At 50.8% G+C, this 25,981-nt stretch overlaps 6 protein-coding genes across 12 annotated transcripts; 3 read left to right on the forward strand and 3 right to left on the reverse strand.

The window, feature by feature from the left end:
- The first annotated feature begins 2,913 nt into the window (after positions 1-2,913).
- On the forward strand, positions 2,914-11,905 carry LOC117646637. 3 transcript variants are annotated; one of them, XM_034387719.1, is made up of 4 exons: positions 2,914-3,166; positions 9,930-10,066; positions 10,147-10,938; positions 11,035-11,905. In XM_034387719.1, exons 2-4 carry the CDS (start codon positions 9,953-9,955, stop codon positions 11,779-11,781), a joined length of 1,653 nt encoding a protein of 550 aa, XP_034243610.1. In that variant the 5' UTR covers positions 2,914-3,166; positions 9,930-9,952; the 3' UTR covers positions 11,782-11,905. The 3 variants fall into 3 exon arrangements, with proteins under 3 accessions (XP_034243610.1, XP_034243611.1, XP_034243612.1); XM_034387720.1 differs by having other exon boundaries at positions 2,914-3,087; XM_034387721.1 differs by lacking the exon at positions 2,914-3,166 and adding an exon at positions 8,385-8,866.
- Positions 11,906-12,196: 291 nt separating this feature from the next.
- LOC117646639 (uridine 5'-monophosphate synthase-like) lies at positions 12,197-15,013 on the reverse strand. Of its 4 annotated transcripts, none has more exons than XM_034387723.1 (8): positions 14,918-15,013; positions 14,288-14,443; positions 13,952-14,212; positions 13,748-13,870; positions 13,558-13,675; positions 13,176-13,470; positions 12,853-13,082; positions 12,197-12,769 (listed from the first exon to the last, which is right to left on the reverse strand). In XM_034387723.1, the coding sequence occupies exons 1-8, from the start codon at positions 14,996-14,998 to the stop codon at positions 12,441-12,443; spliced, it is 1,593 nt and encodes a 530-aa protein (XP_034243614.1). In that variant the 5' UTR covers positions 14,999-15,013; the 3' UTR covers positions 12,197-12,440. The 4 variants fall into 4 exon arrangements, with proteins under 4 accessions (XP_034243614.1, XP_034243616.1, XP_034243615.1 ...); XM_034387725.1 differs by having other exon boundaries at positions 14,893-15,007; XM_034387724.1 differs by having other exon boundaries at positions 14,820-14,962.
- A 170-nt stretch (positions 15,014-15,183) lies between these two features.
- LOC117646640 (GPI mannosyltransferase 2) lies at positions 15,184-17,002 on the forward strand. Its single transcript, XM_034387727.1, has 2 exons — positions 15,184-15,277; positions 15,371-17,002. The coding sequence occupies exon 2, from the start codon at positions 15,399-15,401 to the stop codon at positions 16,962-16,964; it is 1,566 nt and encodes a 521-aa protein (XP_034243618.1). The 5' UTR covers positions 15,184-15,277; positions 15,371-15,398; the 3' UTR covers positions 16,965-17,002.
- A 29-nt stretch (positions 17,003-17,031) lies between these two features.
- LOC117646638 (DNA-directed RNA polymerase III subunit RPC5) lies at positions 17,032-20,024 on the reverse strand. The gene is made up of 6 exons (XM_034387722.1): positions 19,633-20,024; positions 18,949-19,205; positions 18,598-18,820; positions 17,949-18,479; positions 17,703-17,866; positions 17,032-17,631 (listed from the first exon to the last, which is right to left on the reverse strand). The coding sequence occupies exons 1-6, from the start codon at positions 19,663-19,665 to the stop codon at positions 17,223-17,225; spliced, it is 1,617 nt and encodes a 538-aa protein (XP_034243613.1). The 5' UTR covers positions 19,666-20,024; the 3' UTR covers positions 17,032-17,222.
- A 277-nt stretch (positions 20,025-20,301) lies between these two features.
- LOC117646641 (E3 ubiquitin-protein ligase CHIP) lies at positions 20,302-24,139 on the forward strand. Of its 2 annotated transcripts, XM_034387730.1 has the most exons (9): positions 20,302-20,445; positions 20,774-20,876; positions 20,992-21,243; positions 21,485-21,683; positions 21,777-21,904; positions 21,992-22,111; positions 22,201-22,257; positions 22,336-22,452; positions 22,535-24,139. In XM_034387730.1, the coding sequence occupies exons 3-9, from the start codon at positions 21,124-21,126 to the stop codon at positions 22,658-22,660; spliced, it is 867 nt and encodes a 288-aa protein (XP_034243621.1). In that variant the 5' UTR covers positions 20,302-20,445; positions 20,774-20,876; positions 20,992-21,123; the 3' UTR covers positions 22,661-24,139. The 2 variants fall into 2 exon arrangements, with proteins under 2 accessions (XP_034243621.1, XP_034243620.1); XM_034387729.1 differs by having other exon boundaries at positions 20,774-21,243.
- A 274-nt stretch (positions 24,140-24,413) lies between these two features.
- Positions 24,414-25,952, reverse strand: LOC117646642 (transmembrane GTPase Marf). The gene is made up of 3 exons (XM_034387731.1): positions 25,776-25,952; positions 25,453-25,649; positions 24,414-25,373 (listed from the first exon to the last, which is right to left on the reverse strand). The coding sequence occupies exons 1-3, from the start codon at positions 25,929-25,931 to the stop codon at positions 25,169-25,171; spliced, it is 558 nt and encodes a 185-aa protein (XP_034243622.1). The 5' UTR covers positions 25,932-25,952; the 3' UTR covers positions 24,414-25,168.
- Between the last annotated feature and the right edge of the window lie 29 nt (positions 25,953-25,981).

The following is a 25,981-nucleotide window of genomic DNA, read 5'->3' on the forward strand; positions in this document are numbered from 1 at the left end:
CCATCTCGCACCTCACGCCACGCGCCTCGCGAAGCAGTAGGCAGTCGGATGCCCGAACCGGTGGTGCGGCCCCCGCGGGCCTGCGGGCCAAAAGTCAAGGGGCTTGTTGTATGTGCTCATGAAAAGCGGCTGCTTTACTTGCGAGTCCAAACTGCCCCCTCCCCGCACCTTCACCCTCGCGCCGCCTATTTGCCTCCCCTTTCCTCCGCACGACTGCGGGCTGATTCCGAGCGGAGGCCCCGCCGTCCTGTCTCTCTCGCACGCGTGCGGCCGCGCCCCACGAGTGCGAGAGAGAGACCACCCGCCCGGAATCCACGCTGGCAACGCGGCCGTGCGCGCACGCCGCACGCCACTGGGGCTGGGGCTGCCGGGTCGGGCCGGGCCGGGCGAGAGGGAGCGGCCTCGTTGGCGAAACGTGCCGGTGAGGGGTTGGCTGGGGTTGGCGGGGGTTGTTGTGCGGCAGTGCCAGGGCAGGGCACGGGGTAGCTGCACTGCGCCGCCTGCGTGCGGAGTGCACGGAGTGCGTGCTGCAGCGATGACGTCACCTGCAGGCCGATTCCGTCTCTCTCGCACACGCTGTGAATGCGACAGAGACAGAGCACCTGGCCAATGGCGGCGACGCGGCGACGCGGCGACGCGGCGAGCAGGTGCGCGGCCCGGTCGCGTCGCTCTTCGCGTCAAGCGTTCGTGCCGCTAGTGCGGCTAGCCCGGTCACGACCCATCCTCCCGCGAATTCAGTCGATGCTGAGTGACGGCGCCACACATCAAGAAAACATTGCTCGAGTCGAGACAACTGGAGTCGCGCTTTGGGACGAGGCACAGTGGGCCAGAAGACCGGTGGAGGCGGCCAAAACTCTAGACGCGTTTTGAGCTCCAGAGTCGCTAAATAGGACTCGAACCGAACGTGTGACCCCACCAATGGATTGCTCTCCGAATGAGGAATCCATTGGTGGGGTCACACGTTCGGTTTGAGGCCTGATTAGCGACTCTGGAACTCAAAACGCCGCCGGTGGCCCACTGTGCGAGGTGCGCCTGACCTCCACTCGACGGGCCAGCAGCTTGATTCGAAACAGCGCCCTCGTAGAGCTCCGTCTCTCTCGCACATCTGGACGACGCACCGTGAGTGCGAGAGAGACAGGGCGAAGAGAACCTTGCTCTGCATCAAGCTGCAGGACCGCTGGGACCCGCCCTCTCACCTCGCCATCTCGCCTCGAGTGTATCGACACGCCCGGCTTTGTTTGGTCGCTTAATTGGGGCCCAGCCAGTCGGCTGGCTCCGGACGGCGCTCCGTCGCTCTGTCTCTCTCGCACTGAAAGGGTGCCCCAATGAGTGCGAGAGAGACAGTGGCATGAGCCTGCAGGCCGGCGGGCCGTCCAGCGACCTCGGCTGCAGTGCGTCGCGCCGACCACGCCGACCACGCCTCGCCTGCCGCGTGGCTACACGGCTCCACCGTGCAGGCCGTGCAGGCCGTGCAGGCCTACCGCCAGGCCGGGTGGGCCCCTCGCCGGCTCGCCCACACGGTGTGGTGGCCACGCGGCGCGAACGACGCCGACCGCAGGCTCGCCCTCCACGAACGGCCGGTCGGTATCGCGTCACATCTGCAGCCAGCAGACTACGGTTCCGAGAGTCGTTTCCGTCGCTCTGTCTCTCTCGCACTCACGATGCGTCCCGTACAGGTGCGATGAAGACGGGGCGACGAAAACGACTCTCGGAATCAGTCCGCTGTCTGACTCGACGGCCGCAGACGCCAACAACGGGGCTCCAGTGGGGCCTCGGGCCTCGAGGCCCTGGCGGGCGCGGGGCGTGGTCGCGACTAAAGTGATTACAGCGTGGCCACAGCGCGCAGCCACCCCTCGCCAGGCGCGGATCCAAGGGGGGGGGCGATGGGGGCGTCGCCCCCCCCTGAAGGCGGCGAAGCCGCCTGAAAAGTAGGCAAAAAGTAGCACATTACCCCTGTAGGTAGGCAACTTTCGTGACATCGCCCCCCCCTGAACCCGTCCCTGGATCCGCCCTTGCCCCTCGCGGGGCCCGGCCGGCCCGGCGCAGCCCGGCGCCACATCCCTGCAAGGAAGGACGACAGCCCAGCCCGACAGCCCGACTCAAAGGACGAGGAGGACGAAGTCAGGCAGGAGGGGCGGGGCGGGGCGGGGTGCTGAGGGAGCCGCGCAAGACGTGAACGACATAAGGGATGCAACATGCAGGCCGGCGCTCCCCTCCCGGCACCTCCGCAAGCCGGTCCGCAAGCCTCGAAGCACGCTGGAAGACCAGCAGGCGGGGGAGGGGAGGGGAGGGGTAAATGCCTCCTTCGAGACTTGCCGTGCGTCGTGCCTCACCGTCGCGCCAACCCCCGCGGCTGCCAAAGGGCTCGCACTCCCAGCCCTCCAGCAAGACGCACGCACTCGCGCGCGCGCACACACACAGACACACACACACCTACACACACACACACACACGCGCGCGCGCGCGCAGGCCGAGCTGGCCGTCGTCGCGGCGGTGCGTCACCCTCCTTCCCCTGGCCTCCCCGGAGCACGCCGCGCACGCCCACCCCCTGCGCCGCCGCGCTGCGCTTCGCCACGCCCCGCCACGCCCCGACGCGCCGCTGCAACCCTCAACCCTCCCCAGCTGGCCGTCCTGGCCGGTCGTCGGGCAGGGCTCGATGCGGCGCGGTGCGAGCGTCGCCGGCCACGTCAGGATTGCCGCCAAAACCTGGAGGAACGCGGGGCGTGCAGGGCGTGCACTCCATGCGTGCGGCGTGCAACGTCCATGCGGCCCGGCTCGGCTCTCGGCGCTCGGCCTCGTCCGCGGCCTCGGCTGCGCTCGCTCGCGGCTCGACTCGACTCGGCTGGCGGGGCGGCCTGGCCCGGCGCGGCTCTCGCTCTCAGTTCGTTCAGTCAGTAGAGTCCGCCCCGGCGCACCGCCACGACCGGCCGGCCGTCTCGCTTGGTCTCGCTGCGCGTAGCTGGTCGCCGCGTCGCCGCGTCGCCGCCAGTGACAGTCTCGAAAAAACGCAACGCGCTCGCGGAGCCGTGTCGAGAGTCGCGGTTTCTCTTGACGGTCTTGCCGCATTTTTGTGAAACGCGAGTGTGGGTACGTGCGTTGTGTTCCGAGGATTCGGATTCGCGGTGGCCAGCGCGCTCCCCGGCCCTGAAGGGAATTCCTGAGTGCGGTAAGCAGGTGTCCGAAGCGAGGCGCGCAGCCCGCGCAGCGCGCACGCCGCACAGTGGGCCAGAAGACCGGTGGAGGCGGCCAAAACTCTAGACGGGTTTTGAGCTCCAGAGTCGCTGAACAGGGCTCGAACCGAGCGTGTGACCCCACCAATCGATTCCTCGTTCGAAGAGCAATCCATTGGCGGGGTCACACGTTCGGTTCGAGTCCCATTTAGCGACTCTGGAGCTAAAAACGCGTCTAGAGTTTTGGCCGCCTCCACCGGTCTTCTGGCCCACTGTGCGCCGTACCCTTGCTTTCGCCTTGCGTTTCGCCTTGCGTACACGCGTGCCGTGCCTTCCACGCATTTATGAAGGTCAAGGATATTTGGTATTCGTCTGGAAAGGGAGCTCCCCCGGGAAGTGGGAAGCCCGCGGGCGGCGGGCACTTTCCATTTCGGACGCCAAATTGCGGGTAGGGGCATTATTGGCTGGCATTACGCCGGCGTCCCTGCCTGTCAAAACAGGGAGCGGGTTGAGCAGGACAGGGATCGCCATACGCCGCGCCGCCGCGCGACCAGGCGATGGATTCCGAGAGTCGTTTCCGTCGCTCTGTCTCTCTCGAACCTTTAAGCGATGCCCGTTGAGTGCGAGGGCGACGGAAACGACTCTCGGAGTAAAACACGCGGGCCGGCACGCGCGTGCAACATCCATGCAGCGCCGAACACGTGCGGGCCGCGTCCTGCTAATTGCCTCAAGCGTCTGTCTGTCCGTCTGTCTGTCTGCCTGCCTGTCATTCTGTCCGTTCGTCGCGCCGACCTGTCTGCCGGGACACAGTTCAGTGCACTGCCTGTGAGTGCCTGATGACGCGCGACTTTGTCCACATGTCTCTGGGCGCCGTCAGGAGGCCCTCCCATGCGCAAGGGGGGCCGAAGCGCCGATGGTTTTCCCCCTTGAACCCGTTTGTAGTACCCTCCTCGTGCGTTTGGTTCGGGCCCACTGCAGGGACTCTGGTGCCCTTAAGAGCATGCCGCCCGCCCACTCACTTTTCCTCAAGCCTTGCAGCCCAGGCGCTGCGGTGGGCGCGAAGGGCCGCCGATAAGCGTGCCGTATCGTACCTCCCGGCCCACTCCGAAGGGCTTCCGTCGCCCCGTCTCTCTCGCACTCATGGGCCATGCCGTGGGGGTGCGAGAGAGACGAAGCGCTATTCGGAATGCGCCTGCGGCGGCCCACGCGGCCGCGTTTCTGGTTTCTGGTACACTATCGGGCTATCGCGGCGGTCCGCCCGTTAGCCGAAGAGCCCCTCCGGTGTGGTGCCCTCCGGCGGGCTGGCCGACCATGCCTGCACGGCGTGTCGCTCCAGGCCGGGTGGCGCCCCATGTCACCGAGGATTACGATTACGCCTTCGCCCGCCGGCTGACGCACACTGATTGGGCCCGTGACACTGTGACACCACACTGGAGGAAGACTTTCGACCCGGTTCTCCACCCGCGCGCGCGGATGACAGAGACGCAAGCGTGCTAACCTTCTGGACTGCCTGGCAGTGCCTGCGAGACGTGTGTGTGTGTTTCTTTGGCCCGCGGCGCGTTCCGCGCGTACAGTGGTACAGTACGGCGCGCACATTGTCGCACAGTGTTGACTCGCGCGCCCTGCCTGGCCCTGCCTGGCCGAGACGGCGGCTTGATGAAGTTGGGGTGGCTTTCCCGTCAAATGCAAAGAGAGAGGCACACAACTTGGCGGGAAGGCAAAGGGAAACTTGTTACCCGGGCGGGGCGCACCCTTTCAGGAGACGGTGCTCCTGCCTCCAGCAGTGTGCCGTGCCGCCGTGGCCATGTCGCCGTGTTTGTGTGCGCGGAGGCGGGCCGGGCCCAGGTCGGCGTTGGACCGCCGCCCCCCGGACCGCCCCCAGGCCGCCCCCAAGCCCCAGCGGCCCAGAGGTGCCGCACGCACGGTGCCGCGGCTTGCATCCCGAGGCGCCCCGCCCCCGGCATGCCCACCGCGGCCACCGCGGCCACGCACTTAGCCTTGCAATTTATGTGGGTCGTTGGGGCGTCCATCGCCGAACCCTCCACGCGGAGCCACGCGGTGCATGTCGCTCGGCAGAACGGAACGGACAGGCTCGGACTGGCCAGGGCAGACAGGCAGAAAAATCTGCCGGGGCCTTTGGATTTGTGACCAGTAACGTCACGAAGTTGGTCAAAAAGTGATTGAATCTCCGAAAGTAGCCGTTTTCGCTGAATTTGAGCGGCCACTGCTTCGATCTAGTTGCGGCCAACGGCCTCCCTCGACGCACTAGTATTCTTAAGACCCTACTCTTTCATGCCCTGTATCGGGAAGACGTTGACCACAACGATTTTGCCTTTGACCGCAACGATTTTGGGACCAAAGTTGGTCAAAAAGTGGTCGAATCTCGGAAATTTGCTGATTTTGCTGACTTTGGGGGGCCACTGTGTCCAATCTAGTTGCCGTAAAAGGCCTCCCTCAACGTCCTAGTATTCTCAAGACCCTACTCTTTCATGCCCTGTATAGGGAAGACGTTGACCACAACGATTTTGCCTTTGACCGCAATGATTTTCCGACCAAGTTGGCCAAAAAGTAGTCGAATATATGAAATTTGCTGATTTTGCTGACTTTGGGTGGCCACTGTGTCCAATCTAGTTGCCGTAAAAGGCCTCCCTCGACGCCCTAGAATTCTTAAGAGCCTAGTCCTTTCATGTCCTGTACGGGAAGGCTATTGACCGCAACTAGTTTGGGAGCGGTAGCCTCACAAAGTTGGTCATGAAGGGTAAAAACAATGATGATCGGGGGCCTTTTGCGGTCTTATCTGCCGGGGCCTTTTGGGGGCCAGTCCGAGCCTGGGAACGGAGCGGCGGCAGTGCATGCACTGAAGTGCCTACTGCAGTGCCTGACAGGGTACACGTCGTACACGTGGACCGCACTGCTTCGCGTGCTTCGTCACTCTGTCCCTCTCGCACCCCCATGTGACTGACGTGACGGCCCATGAGTGCGAGGGAGACTGGTCGGACTCAAGCCGCGGCCCGCGGCCTCACGCTGACAAGGGCGGCTGCACCCCGCGGCGCATGTGTCAGGCCGTCAGGCCGTCGGACTAACTGGGTCTGCGGTGCACCGCGGTCTGCAGTCTCGCTCATTTTGAACAGCTGCCTAGTCGTTCTGTCTCTCTCGCACTCGAGGGGCGTCGCGGAAGGCAGCGAGAGAGACAGGGGCACATCAGCCTGAGCACTGCGGTCTGCAGCCTGCCGAGCGATTCAGAAAGAGTCGTTTCGTCGCTCTGTCTCTCTCGAACTCATGAGAATCTCCGCAGGTGTGCGAGAGAGACAGAGCGACAAAGCGATCCTCTGAATGGCTCGGCTGCACCGCGAGTGTGGCGCCGCGCTTCTCGCACCATCGACCATCGCCAACTTCCACCCGCGCGCACAAAAAAAAAAAGTCTCGAAAAAACTTGTTTTCCCTTCTTATTTACACGACACACTCGGTGCTCTCGCCGCGGCGTTTGAAAACCGCACCCACATCCTTATTTCTGTGGTGGACGCACGTCCGTGTGACGCGTCAGCGCCTAAAAACGGACGCATGTTTTTCATGGTGTTCCCCGTTTCGGAAGTACTTAAGTGAGAACATGTCGCGTATGTATGTCTGTTGCGTCCGGCGCAACCCGAACCTATTTCCAAAAGCGTCAAAATTAAAAAGTCAAGCAGAAGCAAACCAGCAGCGCGCCGACGACGGGTTTGGCCGCTGCTGCCGTCGGCGGCGACGGCCTTGCGCGACTTGGTGTAGGTTAGGGAAGGGCGCGCGCAGAAGGGCCGGTAACCTGTCTAGCCAGTCCGCGTCCAAGGCCCCCTCCTGCTATTCCGGCTCGCGGCTTCTAAGAAAGTGCCAGTGTGCTGGCGCGTGCGTCTGTGTGTGCGAGATGAAGGGGAGGGGGCACGCGCCGCGGTGCTGAGTGCTGGCGATACACCCTGCTGTGCCGTGCGTCGCGACGCTCATGCCGACGACACAACCCACACAACCCGTTGGTGCGCTCCAGCAGGGCGATGCCTTGTGACATTTTGAAAAACCGTCTGCTTTTGAGCGTTTTGAGTGAGAAAGCAGTGAAAGGGCAGAGCGGCCAGATAACCCCGGCGCGGCGGTGCCGACGACGTCGTCGAGAAGGCCTTGGAGACCTTGCGCCTTGCCGTCTCACCGCAAATAAGGCCGGGCCGGCCGGCCTGGCCAGGGCCTGGCCGTGGTTCCCCTGGTTGGCGTCCTCGGGCGGCGGCGGCGGGCGGCACCGCGCACCGCACCACGGAAAATAACAAAACGTGTGAACATGATGGCTCGTTTCGTTTTCGTGACCGCCGCCGCGTCGCCGTCACCGTCGCGTCGACCCGCTGGCCGATTAGTCTGCGGCCGAGACATCCGCGCGTCCCTCCGCGCGTCCCTCCGCGTGCAGGCGCGGATCCAGGGCCAAAGGGGGAGGGGGAAGGACAATTGACCCCTAGATAGCCGCCAAGAAGGTAGGCAAAAAGCTACACTCTACCCTTGTAAAATGGCAAAAAGTGATACGGTGCCCCCCCCCCGACCGACTCTGGATCCGCCTCTGTCCGCGTGTTCCTCCGCGTGTCTCTCCGCTTTTCCGCACGCGTCGTAGACACGTGCAGGACGCAGGGCGCCGAGGGCCCCGTCGGCGGCGGAAGGGTCCGCCAGGCCCGGAAGGGCCCGGCGAGCCGATGGAGTTAATTTGGGCCGCAGAATGGGCGGTCGTGCGGCCTCCCGCCCAGTGCAGCCCCTTGCCGACAAGGCCTCGCCAGCCCTGCCTTTCCGGACACAATGCCACAGCACGCCAGCGCGGCGTCGCGTCGGCGGGCCCCTCCGGCCAAAATAGCGCGCTCCGGGCCAACCTGCGGTTCAATACCACGGCGGAGGCGTAACGCAAAGTGATTATCCGTGGTGGTCCAAGCTCTGTGAGTCGAAGTCAAGTCTCTCTCCGCTGGTCGGTCTGTGTGTGAGTGCCAACCCTGGTGCTGCCGCTGGCTGCCGCGCGCTACATTGTGATACTCGCACATTTGCGGGGAAGACAAATGCCGTTTCGCGGTGCTGCCCCGCCGGCCCGCCCTGCCTGCCGTCTGATTCCGAGCACTGCTTTCGTCGCTCTGTCTCTGTCGCACTCATGGGGCAGTCCGTAGAGGTGCGAGAGAGACAGAGCGACGAAAGCAGTGCTCGGAATCAGTCTGCTGCCTGCTCCGCGGCAACACGGCGATGACAGAATGCCGGCGGCCGACTGTCCCGCGCTACATAGTCGCTCACCAAACCGGTAGCGAGGCCCGGCCAGGCCGCCGTGGCGTGGCGTACAGTGGCGTGGCGTTCGCCTTTGGTGCATTCATCAACGCTCGAGCTCGGTGGGCAAGGAGCCGGCTGGCAACAGGCTTCAGGGACCACCTGGCGGCCCATGGCGGCCCATGGCGGTCGCACCGCCACTGTACAGCGGTACAGCCCGCGGCAAATACCAGTGTAGTACCAGTACCTAGTGCCAGAGTCGCAGGGCGCGTCCAAACACGGCGATGCTTGCTTACGTTACGTGGCATTTGTGTACGTGACGCGTCACGCAGCGACTTTCGGGGTCTCGGGACAGCAGCAGCAGCAGCCCTGCGCTGCTTGCCCTTCCCCGCGTCGCGCGGCCGTTTTGCAGTGTGTCCGAGTCGCTCGAGTGCATGGCCAAGTGCAGCAAGGTACGCGTGTGTGTAAGCGTGTACAGCGATCGATCCCACAGTGCTGCTACGCACGTGAGGAGCACGGAGCAGGCAGGGCATGAGCGATCGCAATCGCAATCGCCCGGCACATAGGCAACCCGCATGCAGCCGTGTCGACGGAGCTGCTGCATTGCCTACGCACCGGGCGGCGGAAAGGGGAGGGGGGGGGAATCTCGTGGCTTATGGACGAGCCCTACAAGCCTCATGGCGCACGCATGGCGCAGGCCAGCCGATCAGTGCCCTCATTTATTTCTTCGTCCAGGCGATATGGCCAATCACCTTTCCAATCAATGAGCGATAGATGTGTGTGTGTGCTTGGTGCACCTGTTTTAGCGGCGAGGAGGAGGGGGGGGGGGCAGGACAGGACGGGACGGCCTCCAAAAGGACCAAGGCCGGGGTCGAGTCGGGTCGTCGGATCGGGCCTGATCGGCGCGGCCGTTCTAAGAAACGCGCATTGGACTTGCCGGCGGCGGGCAGGCATGAGGCAGGCCACGCCTTTGCCGTGTGCCCTGCGGCTGCGGCGCTGCCGAGAAAAGGAAACAAGCTAAAAAGGAAGGAACGGGGAAAGACGGCGCGCTGCGGCGACGGAATGGTCCTGCCACTCCTCGTGCCACTCTGTGTGCAGCGTCGGGCGCTCCTTCGGGGCGGCTGGGGTGGCGGGCGGGGAACCAGACGAGGTCCTGGAGGACGAGGACACCGACTCGAATCGAATCGCGCCACTCGCCACATCGCGACGGCGGGGCAGCCAGAAAGCCAAAGCCACCCTCTGGCCATCTTGGGAGCGCAGCGCTCCGCGGAGCCACGGCGGAGCCGCGCCGCCGGCATGACTTGCCGAGAAATGGCGGGATAATTTGATGGCCCCTCCGATGTCGATGTCTTACTCGTGGTCTTGTGGTGTGCGCAGTGCGAAGTACGTGGCTCGTACGCGGCTGGAAAAAGTAAACAAGTAAACCCGCGACACGACGGACTCCTGCAGGCGGACTCGAACCAGATGCTGGTGTCAATGTGTCTGCCAACTGACGCGCTTGTTGTTGTGTTGCAGGAGGGAATGCCAGGAGGGTCGCCATGACCAAGGAGAAGGACGCCCTGGAGGAGGGCCTGGACCATGCACTCATCGCCGGCTACCTGGACGTCAAGCTGCCCGGCCGCAGCAGGCGGAGGAGGTTCGGGCCGTGGAAGGTGAGCGAGCGCGACGAGACGACGGCGCCCAGGGTTGGCGTGTGCAGCGTGCGCAGCGTCTAACACTTCCTCTGTTGCAGTCGTGGCGGCGCCACTGGGTGCAGGCGCGGCTCATGCCGGACGCGCTCCAGGACGTCCCCGCCGAGGCCGTGGAGCTGGTGCTGAGCCCGGCGCGCCTCGGCCTCGAGACGGCCGTGATCCGAGTGCCGGCGGGCCCCGGATCGCGCGCCTCGGTGTGCCGCACGGCGTCGCGGTCGCGGTGCCACGCCTTCGTCATCGCCGCGCCCGCCGAGCAGGCCGAGCAGGCCGAGGTGTTCCTGGCCACTCGCTCGGACGCGGACACGGAGCGCTGGATGGCCGTGCTGCGCGTCGCCATCGCGGGCCGCCAGCCCATGCCGACCATGCCGACGTCGCCCCGCGGGCTGAGCGCCGCGAGCGCCGCCCTGTTGCGCGGCCGCCGCCTGAGCCGCAGCGAGGGTGACCTGCTGGCGGCGCCGCTGGGGGCACTGGCCCTGGGGCTCGGACTGCAGGGGCATCCGGGACTTCCAGGACTTCCCCCCAGCTCCGAGGACCTGGACAGCCCCAGTCTGTGCACCGGCCTGCGAGTGCCGTCTCCGGCAGAGCTACGCGCCAGGGGGGCGTCCGCGGCCCCGGCCCCGGCCAAGACCAGCACACTGCCTCGGCCGCGGCCGTCGACCAGCCAAGCGGGCAGCGCGGCGAGCGGCATGCAGGGCAGGCAGCCCTTCAGACTGCTGTACGGCCGCCGGAGGGCCGAGACCCTGAACGCGCAGACCTGCCCGGACAAGGACAGGCTGTCCACGTCGCCGTCGCAGTCCCACTCGGGGTCCGCGCTGTCGCTGCTCGGCGGCAAGGTGAGCTTCGCGAAGCCTTCGCGAGGAAGGCGCGGTGCGTCGACGTCGTGCTCAGCTTGACCAGCGCTTGACGTACTTTTCGCCCTTTTTCGCCAGATCGCCTCGGGACTCATCTCCGCGGGACTGGGCCTCATCCTGTCCACCCCGGGAGGCAGCGAGGCTGAGGACAACGACGTGGACGATGACGCGGACGACGGCGCGGGCGTGCTGCCCGCGGCGGACCTTCCGAGCGTCGCGGGCATGGCGGGCATCGCGGGGGCCGAGAGCTCCAGGGAGTCCTCCAGGGCGGCGCTGGACCGGCGGAGAGAGTCGGCCGTGTCCGTGGCCTCGGTGGCCTCCGGCATCTACGAGGAGATCTCAGAGTGCGGGACCGCGCTCGCCGCCGAGGCCGTGTACGAGAACGCGGCAGCGACCGCGCTGTTCCGGCGGGCGTCCAACGGCCTCGAGAACCACTACGAGGACCCCACCTTGCTGCGCACCCCGCGACCCGAGCGGGGCGCTGCGGACGCGGAGGGGGAGGGCCTCCCCGATGACGGCGGGCTCGACGGACACGCCGCGCCCCCGCCACTGCCGCCGCGGCAGAACCTCACCCCTATCAGCGAGCTGCTGACGAGGGCCAGGGCGCCGGACGGCGGCGTGGACGCCGACGGCTACGTGCAGATGGGGCTCGTCAGGTCCATGGTGAAGAACGCGGCGGCCAAGGCCAACCCGCCGTTCGAGTTCCTCTGCGCGGCCAAGTGCGCGCCCGGCCCCACCCTGGCCATGGCCAGCGACACCGAGCCCATCTACCTGCCCATGTCCCCCATCAGGCCGCCGGGCTTCGAGAAGAACAGGAGTGACTAAGCGACCAGACTACTTATAATTGAATGACTCAAAATAGTGCTATTGTGTTACATCGTCGCCTCTGAGAAGGCCTTTTCTCATTTAGTTGTAATTTAAGTAATAAAAATAAGAAATTATAGTTGTATTTTTGGAGTGTTATGTGAAGGTTTTGATTGCAACATGAGTGCAAAGATTTCACAGTTACGACAGCTATCAAATTTAGTGGGCACATGGAAACTCTTATTCAAAATGAATCAAATAAAAGATGAAAGTTACACTAGCTCTTCTGGTTCAAGTTAGGGGTTTCAACTTGGGGTTGAATTGCATCTGTACAGTTCGGTTTCAGTGTCCGTCGGATCGGGGTGAATCATACTACTCATTATATGTTTCAACCATTTAATATTCAGTAGTGCAAAGGCCACATGGAAAAAAATCCTTTTGTAGAAGCACCTCTTTAATTTAAGGAGGTTCATAAAACATAATTAAAATCTTAACATATGTAGGTACATTTCATCAAAAGTTATCAACAAAAGGAACAGGATGCTCAGGCACAGGATCACAACTTCATCACTATTATCACCTCAAGGAATGTACGTAATTGATTAAAAGACAAATTTAACTATGCACAAGAAATACTGTGTGAGGGAAGCTCCTTTGATCGGGCTCTTTCTTTTCCTAATCTAAGCTTCACCAACACGCTGCTGGTATGCTTTCCAAAGCACGTCACGGTAGAGCTCGGCGGCCTCTGCACTGTTAGCGGCCTCTGTGATGCCTCGCCCGACGACAGCAACATCGGCACCCCTTTCCAGTACTACGTGGTGAGGTGAATTGTACTGCTGGCCCAATCCATCAGAGCCAGAAGAACCATTTGTCTGAGCCCCATTTTGAGCAACAGGGATACGTACACCCGGGGTCAGTTGGATCAGTCCAATGGAAGAAATTCCAGTGGCTGATTGACTAACCACTCCCGCCACAAAATCTGCGCGAGTCTCAGCCAGTTTCAAGGCCTCTGCAATAAAAATGAAAATGAGTAATGTCATCAAGCAGAGACTTAAGAGGTTGAACTACTTATAGGTAGTTAAAAGAAGTTACCAGTTCGGTATGCTGGAGTGGTTAATGTGTCCTTGCTACTCATCTCAGCGACGATGAAGCAGGCGCGGTCTCTCAGGCCTGACTGGTGAGTCTCCAGACAGCTAACAAGACCATCCATAATGCCAGGCCCGGGAAGTGCATGAACTGTCACCAGGTCTGCCCAATCAGCAATGTGGAAATTACCAGCTACATACTGCAGGCCAACTGTATGTCCAATATCTCCAAATTTCCTGCAAACACAAAAAATGTTATTAGGCATAAAAGAAAATTTCCAATTTCAAAAACATTAGAAAATAATAAAAAAACATTGACCAAGCGCTTACCTATCTTCCATTATTAAAAAGTTATGAGTTTTTGCAAGCTCCTGTAGCTCTTTAACAAATTTGTGAGAAAAGTCATTGAGTGCATCAACATGAGTTTTGAAGATACAAATGTAGGGACCAACAGTGTTAGCTAATTGCAGCACCTGATCAGTACTGCTTAAATCAGCAGCAACACATAGTGTACTTTGTTTTGATGCCATCAACCGTAACAGCCGAGCAGACATGGTGTTTGTAGCCTTTTCAGCTCTAGCTTCAAATGTCATTCTCAGTCTTTCATCAGTTGTCTTTTTAGCAGCTGAAGAAACAAAAGTAAAATTAGATCATTGGAGAAACAACTATGTCTAACACAATGTTATTTCATTTTTCACAAAGGGAATTCTACCTAGAGGAGCCGGCACTCTGTCTGCAGGTATGGAGACCCTGCTTTCACTTAAATACTTCTTAACTTTAATGACAGTCGCCTCATCAACCTTCCCAGCATCATGCAATATATGCATAATCTGAAAATTGAAATGATTAATATTGACAGGGTCCAGGAAACAATGAAATATATCTTTGAAAATAAATCATACCTCAGTAAGAGAAACAAGACTGCGCATCTTTAAGCCCTGGGAGGCCAAATGCTCTGATCCACCTTGCTCGCGATCAACAACTACAATGGACTCAGTTACATTCAAACCTTCTCGTTGCAAATCCTAATTACCAAAAAATAAGGATAAGAGTATAATTATTGTTTTGAAGAGCCTTGGAAAATTGTTGAGATATGTGATTCTTACCCCAACAGTCTCCAGGATGCTGAGCCCACTTGTTACAACATCCTCTACGATGATGCACGAATCTCCAGGTTTGTAACAGCCTTCAACCATTCGTTTAGTTCCATAGTCTTTAGCCTCCTTGCGCCGAACTAACATGGATTTGTCTGAGCCCACAGCAACAAGAGTGGCAATGGACAATGCTGCATATGGCACCCCACATACATGGTCACAGTTTTCCAATGAGGTCTTTGCAAACTCACAGATCAGGTCTGAAAGTTCTGCCTGTAAAAGAAAAATACAAATGCAGCTACTGAAAAGGAACCAATCAACAAAGAATCATGAAGATGAGATACCCACCAACACTTTAGGATAAGACACAATAATACGTAAGTCGAAATAGACAGGCGAATTAACTCCTATTTTCATTTTGTAATCACCAAACTTAAGGACATTAATCTCATGTAGTTTCACCACCAACGCATTCAGCCTCTCCTTGTACTGGCCCATTGTTCTCTGAAAAACATAGAATTAAAGATAAAAGGTTTTCCATGAAAACATTGTTAATAACAATAATACACAAGGTTAGGAAAAAATTGTGAGGGAACAACGGCGGCTGCTCCACGTGAGTCGTGAATGTCAATTTCACATTTACACATGGAGATCATGAACTAATATGTCAAAATGATAAAGAGTGGTAGCGGAAGAGAAATTCCTCAATACAAGGTCCAGAGACGCAGAAATTACAACCTTTACTTCATCAATTACAAACACCTAAACTCCTGACGAACCGTCAGCACACAAAAGCCAAAGTGATGTGCATGTGCGGCTTAAGCAACAGGTGGTTAAGGTTAGGTTAAAACTTTAAAGTAAGAAATGTGAAAAGATTTACTTTAAAGATCTCATCAACCATAGATTATCTGTTTCAGTCGCTTTCCGTCATCCCTTTCAAAATTTGGACCTACGTTTATAAACACAACAAAAATCGACCAAAATACGAAGCAGAAGCGGCAGACCGGAAGTAGCAGCACAAGTACTATGAGAAATTAGGAAAGATACGCAATTTTTCATAGGCCCAACATTCAAAATTGCCAACTCCTTATTATCAAATAAGAAAATCGTAAAAACTTTTCAGTGCATAAATCACCGAAAATAAAAGCACGGAGAATACACTTTTTCCAGAATTTCTATCTCTTTTAACCGTAAAATTTCCTTACAGATAGTTGACTGATTATATTTTCGCAGGGTTGGCTAGACCGGCGACCAGCGTCGTCTGGTCTGTGGGTGTAAACAAACAAATTCGTTGACGCTAGGTTAAACTTAATCAATTTTTCCCTCATTATTAATCCTGTGAGTCTTGGAACGGCGTCAAAATCTTGGATTTTGCAAAATATCCTTTAACGTCATAACTCTGATCGGCTTGCATATTCCTTTTCTTGGCAGGATTCACTGGCCGGCGAATTCTTGGACCATGTATTCTCTTCGTCAGAAAGTCATCTGGTTCGCCTTTTTCTCGCGGGTCTTCATTCTCCTTCTGCAATGCATCGCGAATTTTATTTTACCCGATCATGACGCTCAAGATGTGTTCCGGCGACCATTGTTACCTAACTCTGAAGATAATTGGCTAGATAGAGTAATAGACATTCTGTTTGGGGGACTTGAGAGATGGGATGCACATTACTTTCTGCACATTGCTCAGAATGGATATGTTTATGAGAACTCAGTTGCATTCTTTCCATTGTTTCCACTGGCTGTCCGTTTTCTGTCAGCTTGTCTTAAAATTGTTACTTTTGGTTTTCTTGGATCACAGAGCCTCCTGCTTCTGGCCTCAGTCATTATGAACACAGTGTGTTTTATAAAAGCAGCAGATTCTCTGTTTTTCTTGAGTATTAAGGTACTAGGCGATGAATTTTTAGCTTATAAGGCTGCACTTCTCTTCTGTATTAATCCTGCTAGTATTTTTTTTTCTGCCCCTTACTCTGAAGCCTTATTTGTGCTTTTGTCATTCCAAGGTATGAGACATTCCCTTGATATCCAATACTCAAAACTTTGTGCAATTCCATTTGGTCTATCTGCAGCTGCCCGGTCAAATGGTGTCTTGAATGTTGGGTTCATACTTCACAAAAGCATTCAGGACTTTTTATCTGCTGAGTGGCCTGTTATCTCTAGGAAGAAAGGGCTAAAAAATAGGTTACTTGTACCTTTCAAAACTGTGCCATTGATGTATCGTATTATTGAGTCCTGTACAATAGCACTAGCACCATTTGTTGCCTATCAAGTGTATTGCTATGTACTATTCTGCACTGTACAAAAACTAAACATTCCACAACATTTGGTAGAATATGCAAAAAATAATAGTTTGGTATTGCCTGCACTTGACCAAGATGTTCAGAGGGACCCACTTCATTGGTGTAATTCCAAAATGCCTTTAGCATATTCCTATGTCCAAGATCACTATTGGAATGTTGGATTCCTACGTTACTTTGAATGGAAGCAAGTGCCAAATTTCATACTGGCCACTCCTATTCTCTCATTTATAATCTGTAGGTCAATAATATTCCTAAACCAAAATAGATTCTTGGTTTTGCATTTAGGATTCATACCAGCAAAAGTTAAAGATACTCAAATGAAACCGAACAGTATGTCACCAAAAATGTTTGTTTTTGTTATCCATGCTCTTTGCTTGGCAGCTTTTTGCATAGCTTTCGTTCACATCCAAGTAGCAACAAGATTGATTTGTTCAGCTAGCCCTGTTCCATACTGGTTTGCCTCTTACCTTTTAATCTATAACAGGAAAAAAAGTTCCAATGGCAAAGCTAGTGCTGCTGCTAAACTTATATCGAGTCGCCTGAAGAAGTTCAGTAATAAGAAATCTGAACAAGAAATTGAGATATTGGATAATATGAACAGTAAATGGAGAGTAATAATTTTATCCTTATATCCCATTGATCGTACAGGCAAAACTATTTTACTATACTGTTACCTCTATGCTATTATAGGCTCAATACTATTCAGCAATTTTTTACCGTGGACTTGATAAAATAGACTTGAAAATAATCACTTGCAGTCTCTTAAGGGGTACTAAAAATAAATCTTACCGCAAAACCAATTGTCAATTTGTATTGTAAATTAATGTGCATAGCACATTAACATAACTTCAATGAAATATACAAAGTTCTCCTCTCTTTAAATAAGTAACAAATCATAAATGTTAAACACAATAATGTTGGACACAATTGAACAACACCTAGAAGCAAATCACAATGGGTCTTGCCACAACTAGATCATACCTTTGTCAAGATTCTATATTTTCCTCACTTGGACTCTTCTTTATCCTTTTGTTTGTTAAAGTAACATGGTTAGAGTTATTATTTAATTGTCTTGTTTCAGCACCACTATCTGAATCTGCAGATATGCTGGTTGATTTCCTTCGAGAACTCATATGGGTATCACTTGTTCCATTGGTCGTAGGTTCCATTTCAGCTGTTGACTGGGAGTGAGACTTTTTTCTTTGACGAGATGGGGGGTTGCGACTTTCACCATCAGAACTGAAAGATGAATCTCGCCGTCGAGTTCCAGATCTAGGACCTCTAGGTTTAGTAGGAGATGTAGGTGGTGTCTGTTGTTTATGTCTAAAAGCTTCATTAAGGGAGCGTTGACGGGCTTCCCAGAAAGACTCCTGACGATGAACTATTTCTGAATGCCTGTAAAAAATAACACTAGTAGTGTTCATACAAAAATTATAAGTTCACAATTTTACATCAAAAGTTCATACCTTTCAATAAACTCCCTGTCAACAGACAGCTGCAATTCCCAACCTTTGTTCTTTTTAAGTGAGGCCACACCCTGTAAAATTTCTAGTAGTTCAGCAGTAGGTAATTTTACAGTTCTGTTTAGAGCGATTCTGTCCAAATATTTGTGCTGAGTGAATTGAAGAAGCTAAAAAAGAAGGACAAAGTTCATCAAGCTGGCATCAAAACCACACCCCTGCCTCAAACTTAACACAAGTTCTTAAACTTACCACATAATCCCGGCTACGAGCCATAATTTCAGCAGGAACTCCATTTAAGGCACTAAAGGTTTCTTTAGGGTACAGAATATCACTGCGCACAATCCAATTTCCTCGAACAAGAGTGGCAACAGTCTGCACTGCTTTCAGTACAGTTTGAACATCAACAACATTGGGAATTAAGGACATTAAGTGCCGAAAAGAAAGGAGGCGAGCTTCCTTCATAATTGACCTGACTTGGTCGGCTAAATTCATTGATTTTAAACATCGTTTAGAAGCTCCACTTGTTGATTCATCAACTGCATCAGAATCAATTAAGTAGTTTAGATAATCCGTTGAATTAAGACTAAGATCAGCAACTTGTTCGGATATATTAGAGCAATACAATTTGGCACGCTCCAATTCTGCCACATCAGTTTGAGGTATTACATACTCTGTATGATACCATGGTTCACTTGAGCTAAGTTTATTATGATAATCATAAGATTGCTCTCGAGCTTTCTTGACCCTTTCACTTTCTTGACGAGCAAATTTAACATTAACCTAGGAAAGAATAATAATAACACCAATCAATAAAGGCACTTCGGTGGCTGAAATTTATGCAAAATAAATGAAAGATGGAATGAATGTAAGAGGATAACAATTCATAGCTTAATGTTACCTGCTTTAATTCTTCTTCCTCTTCACCCCCAGACAATTCCTCTTGATTCTTGTTAGCTTGCCTTTTATCTGATTTATCAAGGTAGCTAAATGTAGGCCGGAGGCTGACTATACCCTTCAAAGGTGTTAAATGTAGTTCACCTTCATTCAACACTCCTATTGCATAATTGCTAGTATCACTTAATAGGCGGCTTGACTTCAATGTCATGCGATCCATTTTCCCACTGAAATTCGTAAGGACAGAATTTAGGACTGCTTCAAGCTAAACAAAGGTGCAGGCAAGGCGGAAAGAGGTAGTGAACACGCACACCACATCTGAGATAATGTGATTGTTGTGAGAGCAAATACTAACCTTGGGAAGACCGATTCTTCACCAGTTTTGAGAGCACTCCCGACACCATCTGCATTAATGGCAATTTGCTCTCCTCTACCCGTATCATAGTTGCTTGAGCGAGTGTCAATGCTCATCTCCAACTCCACTTCCTGGAGTTGGGGTTTGATAGAACTCTTGACAATGATGTTTTCAGCGCCTGATGAACTTGCAGGTCGTGTGGGATATTGATAGATGAAGAGCTGTTTGGCCAAAGTTTGGGAAACATAGACTGGAATCTGAAAAAGACAAATATTAATCTGAGAGTTCCATTTGACGCATCAGTAAAGTTCTTAAAATTGACAGACAGTTGTGGAGACAGTCAGCCTGTTCTTTCTCGAACCAACTAACCACCTAACAGGAAATTTCAGCACAGGTCGAAAATTAAAACTTGAACCCTAAGTCAGAAACACCACTAAACCTTCAGTGGTGAGAATTCTTAGCACTGGAGTTTAACCACAGTGACTGTGGTTAAACTCCCGGTTAAACCAACCGGCACCAACAGAAACACGAGTCATAAAACGAAAGCATGATGTTATTCTTTGAGAACTGAAATTAAGTCTGTCGTTTCTCCAAAACAATACGTCCAAGAAACGAGAAGAAGACAACGATAACCACGTTGAAGAGCACATGCAGAGGTTATAAATGTAACGAATTTCGCCTCACCTCTTGAATGACTTCGTCCTCATCTTCATTCATGCTGCAAGGCGTATAGCACCCACCAGTTTCAAAGAAAGAAGGGCAAGACAAGAAATGTCTTTACAACAAAACTATACGTTCAGACGTCCACACTACACGACACAAACCGATACAACCGCCATATGAATGTTGTTGTTGTTGTGCTGCGCTCTCTAGAAAGGCCACCAATAGGGCAGGCTCACATCTCGACAAGCGACGATCATCTGGGGATCAAAACGAGCGGGAACATTCAAGTAGTGTTCTCGTAATTAAGCATCGGGATGATTATTTCGTGACTTTAAATGGCGTTTTGTTGCTCAGAGGGAATACTAACGTTCGCAAGCACGCGTGCAAGCTGCCTAGGAGCGTCCAAATTGCTTCAAAACAATTTCCCCTTAATGAAAGTGGGGCCCGCAGTAGCAGCGTCCGCTACCAAGGCGCCCATAACCTCCAACCACATCGCTTTTATTTTTTCATGCGAAACGTTATAGTAATTTCAATGAATACGCATCCTAGGTAGGCGTTCATGCTAAGAAATACAAGGCAAGTGCATAAATCGATCCAAATGCCCGATAAACATCAGAAAAGAAGTCAAAATTCAAGCTTCCCGCGAGAATGATCCCCAGATGGAAGGGAACGTTGTTGGTCCCATCACCGCTAGTGACTCGCAGAAGCTGTTGTGAGCCTGCCCTCAGCCAAAAATTGCGTTTTGTCAGGCGAGTGGGGAGTGGAGGCCCGTGGCGGGCACTATCTGCAGGGCCGAACTCTTTACCAAATTTAGTCTTTGTCCAGCCCTAAAGGGTAAAAACTGGGGGCTTTTATTAAAGCTAGAGGCATATACTATCAAATGGATAGGTTATCGGAAAACATCAGGGCAGGAAATATTTGCATTCTCCTTGCAAAGTCGTCAGATACCCTTTCTGACCATGGTCGGTTAGTCGACGTCACCGCCTGCTAACGGCCTGAGGACGTCCAACTTAGTAAGGAGAATGCAAATATTTCCTGCCCTGATGTTTACCAATAACCTTTCCATTTGATAGTATATGCCTCTAGCTTTAATAAAAGCCCCAATTTTTTACCCTTTAGAGCTGAACAAAGATAAAAAATGGTATACTATGTGGCCCTGCAGTTGGGGCCCGCCGCGGATCTTCGCCAGACACTGCCGTCGACCCCCGCCGCTGCTTCCTTTTTTGTCATTTCCACGTTTAAAACCGTCTAATCCAGGATAAAAGGTGTTCGGTTTACTCAAAAATGTCTTACTGAGTCCGCCTCAATATATATTTTTGTTTACATATCCTTTAATTCTGAGTATTTTCGTTTCTTCAAACTACTACCGACCATGGTCAGAACGCCAGACCCAGCGTCCGTTCCCGAGCCGAAGGCATTTCTAGTTCTCCTGGTTTTGTTGTGGCCCAAGTGGCCTGCGACTGTGACTATTTGTTTTTCATTGCAAGCGTTACATTTTGTCATTTTGTCACAATGAGCAAATACACCTATTCTACCGCGAACCTCACCGACATAGAACTGAAGGAGCAAGGCAATAGATTGTTCGAACAGAGGAAATATGACGATGCCGTCAGCTGCTACACCAAAGCCATTGTGAGCATTATTTTTCTAATTTATTCTTAATTTATTCAACTCTTTTTAGTATTAAGACATTTGTGATCACAATTTTCTTTCATCTGCGGACGCAGTCCGTGTCACTCCCCTCCAGTTTGCTCAGTTATACTGGTGACATAAAAATGGTCATTGTAAACAACCACATTTCAGTCTTGCTTTGCTTGCAACTAGCAGTATTTTCAGAGTCACTTTTATTCATTGCACTGTTATTTATTTCTAGATCAAGAACCCCACCATGGCAACATACTTCACAAACCGTGCGCTGTGTCATCTCAAATTAAAACGCTGGGAAGCTGCTTGTCAGGATAGCCGCAGAGCCCTAGATGTGGACTCGGCCCTTGTCAAAGGGCATTTTTTCCTCGGACAAGCTCTTTCAGAAATGGAAAATTATGATGAAGCTATCAAACATTTACAGAGAGGTAATACTAAGCATTCCTTTGTAGCTTGTTGGTGATTGCATTTGTCAGTCATCGGTCATATTTCAGTAATAAATTGTTTAATTTTATTTTTAGCGAATGACTTAGCTAAAGAACAAAAACTTAATTTTGGAGATGAAATAGCAAGCCAATTGCGTTCAGCCCGGAAAAAACGCTGGAACCTGAAAGAAGAAAAAAGAATTGCACAAGAAATTGAATTATTGGTAAAGATGTCTTAAACTTTTGTACTGTGGTACTCATTCCTTTGCCCCTTTCAAAAGCATCGCTCTGAATTGTTTACTTCATTGCAGGCTTATCTAAATCGGCTAATGGCAGAAGACACTGAAAGAGAAGTGGAGAAAGTTCGCAATACTCCTGGTCTGTTGGAAGCTGAAGTGCAAAGTAAAATTGAAGATCTAGAACGACAGTGTGTAAGTTTGACTTGTACTTCTAGTTATGACTAAGTCATGCAGAATTCCAAGAATATCGTAATTATGATAATGTGACAATTTATTCACAGGAAAACAACACCAGTGAGTTACATTCCTTGTTTTCAAAGGTGGATGAACGGCGCCGGGTCAGTAATGCTTTACAATCAATTTTTTTAAATTTTTTTTTTCAAAATCTGTTTTAATGTATCTGTATTCTCGTTCAGAAACGTGAGGTGCCAGACCATTTGTGTGGAAAAATCAGTTTCGAAATACTTAGTGAACCAGTGATAACACCTAGTGGAATAACCTATGAAAGGAAAGATATTGAAGAGCATCTGCAGGTAAACCCTGATTTTGGGATTTCTTTTTCAAATGCTGTTGCCAAAGAAGATTTTCTCTGTAATTTTTTTTTTTTTTTTGCAGAGAGTTGGACATTTTGATCCTGTCACAAGAGTAAAGCTTACACAGGATCAACTAATTCCAAATTTTGTAATGAAGGAAGTTGTTGATTCTTTCCTGCAGGAAAATGAATGGGCAATTGATTACTAAATAACTTAAAGATTTATAAAATTGTGTATGATTAAGTGACAAGTAAGGTTTACTTGCTGGCCTCTGCTGTGATACATTGGTTTTTTATTTTATTCTAAGTATAATTAAACCAATTTCATTGCGTGTTACCCTCTCATGCTTAAGATGAACCACATATCGGGGTATAAAAGTTTCTTTGCTATCAATTTCGATTTCATGCATGTGCGTTGGCTGTGTCATTTTGTAACTACAATAGACCCCTCATGCTGAGCAAGTTCTGCACACATACCCTGTCTCATTTAACATTCATTCACCTAATATGGTATTGTAACTTGCTTTGTTTTCAAATCCTCTGCAGCCTGCTGACTGCTTTGCAGTGTTTGAATAGTTGTGCTTGGATACTGTATCCTATTTATTGCAATTTCTTGCTTTCATTTTTTTCTTTCCTTCATGGTTTATAATTTTTATGTAAGATGCAACTGTTGCCATAAGTATTTTCATTAGTTGATGGTTTGCTTACGCAAACTGGAAATTTTATAACCACAAAAATGCAAAACTCGTCAGTTTCATAATTGTTTGAGCAAGAACTAGGTAAGTTAAGGTTTGAAGAAAATATCATAACATTATGACAAACCTAGAATGAAGACTGTCACTGTCACTGTTTGGTATTTCTTCAGTGACCTTAAACTACTTCCGATGTAACTCTACTCAACTTTTTAAAACAGCATCTTTGCCCATTGCCTAAAAATGAGATGACAACTTGGAAGGGCAGAGGCATTTTGATTGAGGAATGTAGGTACCTCCAAAGTGTTCTAAAGAAATAAGTTTTTGTGTTTTAACATTATGTTCCAAATAAATAGAAGTTATTATGTTTCATCGTTTATGAACAAATATCAATTAAACTAAGAGCTTAGCCTAGTGTAGGAAATTTATCTTATCAAGTTTCCACTTCACATTAACTTAATAACAATACTAAGTTCATCATGTTTCTAGTAGCCAGCCACTTTTATCTCTGGGACTTTCAGTTCCAGTCTGGGCACAGGGAACATCTACGCACATGATTCTGTTCTAACCAAGTACCGACAAAAGAAGAGAAAGCAAAGAGTGTTAAGTTTCTTTATCCTCACTGTATATTTCAGCCACCACATGCTACAACTGTGTCTAGTTCATTCAGGTGCCGGGTTGAGACTTTTCCATGTTATATAATGTGCTCCATTAATGTTGCATGTGAAGCTTCTCTGGTTATATTTTAAGCTATGGATTCTCTCAACCTCCCTCTCTCCAAAGTTGTTTTGAATCTTTTCCATAATTTTTACTTTTTATTGTACTTTTGGAGGTGATTCCTTTGTAAGTATATTTTATAAATGGAACATGTTTTTAAGTGGATCTTAACTATAGCATTATGTTAGTGTGTTAAAGAAACTGTTGGGAACCAACAGCCCATGATGCTGATAAAGCTTGCAGCTTAAGTACTGTAAGTTTATTGAAAAGCAAAAAAAAGAAATAAAAAAAAAATGAATAGGGCTGAGAGTTGAATTGTTGACTTATTTTTGATGTTTTAATGTGATTATTGTTGATACTTTGGTGTCAGTTGATTTTGAGTGTTGCGGGTAGGTGCTTTCATCCTCTCACATCGACATAGTTATGGCTGTTGCAAGTTCAAGGACTCTGAATCAAACATGGCAAGTTACAGTATCTTGGTCACAATACCAATACAAAGTAAAGAATATATTCATATGGACTTCAAGCAACTTGAAAAACAAAGAAAAGTCAATTTGTCACAGAAAAGGTTTAATAATAATTACATACATTTTACGAAATAAAGGGCGAACATGATGAACAATGGTGACTTTCAATTCAACCCAACTATAATTGAAGCAATGAAAACTCCAGGATGATTTGAATCCCTCTCATAGCACAAGAAAGAAGACACACTTTAGCACAAAATCTCCTCAGTCAATGATGGAATAAAAAATTAAATTAGGCAAACGTGATTGAGTTGGGATGCAGTTGGCATTAGCTAGACTTATAAACACAGGGGACTCAACAAGACTAATTGATGAAAGCTGAGTGTTGATCACAATCTAAACTCAATCCAAGTTGTATTCTTAAAGAACAAAACAAGGAAAAAAACAAAAGAAAAAAATTATTAACAGAACAGCTCAGTATTCTCAAATCTTGAAGTCGAATTTAACCCTTAAGCATCACAGAAAACTCTAACTTCTATCACTAAAACAGTTCTAAAAATTAAAGAGCATAATTGGTAACATCAACCAAACAAGAATAGGGACTAACGAGCAACATCAACATCCAGAAGAAGTTAAAACTTTTAATTGTAAAGCTGGATAACAAATCAAAAGGAGGGGGAAAAGAAAAGGAAAACTACAAGGTTGTGGGCAATGATAATGGAGTGATGTGCTAAGAAAAGTTAATGCTTTCAAATCATCTTATATAACTCTAGACTATTGTACTACATAATTATAGATTAGAACAGTTTCAAAATACTATTTAACAAAAAACAACAACAATTCAGTTATCAGTTTGAAGGTACACGTCATCAAACATTTCTAATTCCTTTGTAACATAATTTGCTTTGTTGCGCAGCACTTTGGCTGAACTAGCAGCTTCTTCCAATGTCAAAATTTCAGCATCCAATTTTTTCAGCTCTACATCCATTTCCCTGCCATTTTCATCCACCAAGTGACAAAGACGAGCAAAGGTGCTCGATAGTTCTCTGCAAGGGAGTAAATGGTGTGTAATAGATATATTAACAGTAAGATAAGAAAACAGAAATGAAATATGACACTACTCACTGTTGAACTTGATGACTGCAGTTTGCAGATGTCAAATCGACAATGAGCCGCAGTTTCCGGGTAGCATGATCCACGTACTGCCGTTTGAATGAACGTTCTTTGGCTTTGTTGGTCCAGGTCATACGTTCATACATGTAAAGACATCCATAGACAGCACCAGTTACCACAATCACACGCCAGCCAACAGTCTTCAGCATCTACAAAAGAAAACCAGCAAAATGATTGAACTAGAATTAGTAGAAAAAATATGAAAAACAAAGAAAAGAACAAGAATGCAATCCATAAACATTAGATGCATAGTAAAAAGGGCATTAAATACTTACGAATCCTGCTATCACTAAACCTCCCACTGTCCCCTGAGAACCAATTGATGCAAGTGCAATTCTGGATGGGATTGACCAGTCATCAACGCGTGATAATGAAGGACTTCCAGACCCATATGCACCCATATTGCTGTCTACAGAATCATTTGGTGACATCAACCCTGAACCAACCTGTGGGTTCAAAATGAAAAAGGATTAATTCTCTT

The sequence above is a fragment of the Thrips palmi genome, unplaced genomic scaffold (genome assembly GCF_012932325.1).
Source record: "Thrips palmi isolate BJ-2018 unplaced genomic scaffold, TpBJ-2018v1 HiC_scaffold_19, whole genome shotgun sequence".
NCBI lineage: Eukaryota > Metazoa > Arthropoda > Insecta > Thysanoptera > Thripidae > Thrips > Thrips palmi.

Coding starts and splice junctions, on each gene's coding strand:
- LOC117646637 (XM_034387719.1), top strand. CDS start 9,953: ATGACCAAGGAGAAGGACGCCCTGGAGGAGGGCCTGGACCATGCACTC. Junction 10,067..10,146: donor GGAGGTTCGGGCCGTGGAAG/GTGAGCGAGCGC, acceptor CCTCTGTTGCAG/TCGTGGCGGCGCCACTGGGT. Junction 10,939..11,034: donor TGTCGCTGCTCGGCGGCAAG/GTGAGCTTCGCG, acceptor CTTTTTCGCCAG/ATCGCCTCGGGACTCATCTC.
- LOC117646639 (XM_034387723.1), bottom strand. CDS start 14,998: ATGAAAAATTGCGTATCTTTCCTAATTTCTCATAGTACTTGTGCTGCT. Junction 14,213..14,287: donor TGTCTTATCCTAAAGTGTTG/GTGGGTATCTCA, acceptor TTTCTTTTACAG/GCAGAACTTTCAGACCTGAT. Junction 13,871..13,951: donor GCATCCTGGAGACTGTTGGG/GTAAGAATCACA, acceptor TTTGGTAATTAG/GATTTGCAACGAGAAGGTTT.
- LOC117646640 (XM_034387727.1), top strand. CDS start 15,399: ATGTATTCTCTTCGTCAGAAAGTCATCTGGTTCGCCTTTTTCTCGCGG.
- LOC117646638 (XM_034387722.1), bottom strand. CDS start 19,665: ATGAATGAAGATGAGGACGAAGTCATTCAAGAG. Junction 19,206..19,632: donor AGGACGAAGTCATTCAAGAG/GTGAGGCGAAAT, acceptor TGTCTTTTTCAG/ATTCCAGTCTATGTTTCCCA. Junction 17,867..17,948: donor CTCGTAGCCGGGATTATGTG/GTAAGTTTAAGA, acceptor CTTCTTTTTTAG/CTTCTTCAATTCACTCAGCA.
- LOC117646641 (XM_034387729.1), top strand. CDS start 21,124: ATGAGCAAATACACCTATTCTACCGCGAACCTCACCGACATAGAACTG. Junction 21,905..21,991: donor CACAAGAAATTGAATTATTG/GTAAAGATGTCT, acceptor ACTTCATTGCAG/GCTTATCTAAATCGGCTAAT. Junction 22,453..22,534: donor ATATTGAAGAGCATCTGCAG/GTAAACCCTGAT, acceptor TTTTTTTTGCAG/AGAGTTGGACATTTTGATCC.
- LOC117646642 (XM_034387731.1), bottom strand. CDS start 25,931: ATGTCACCAAATGATTCTGTAGACAGCAATATGGGTGCATATGGGTCT. Junction 25,650..25,775: donor GTTTAGTGATAGCAGGATTC/GTAAGTATTTAA, acceptor TTTCTTTTGTAG/ATGCTGAAGACTGTTGGCTG. Junction 25,374..25,452: donor TGCAGTCATCAAGTTCAACA/GTGAGTAGTGTC, acceptor ACTCCCTTGCAG/AGAACTATCGAGCACCTTTG.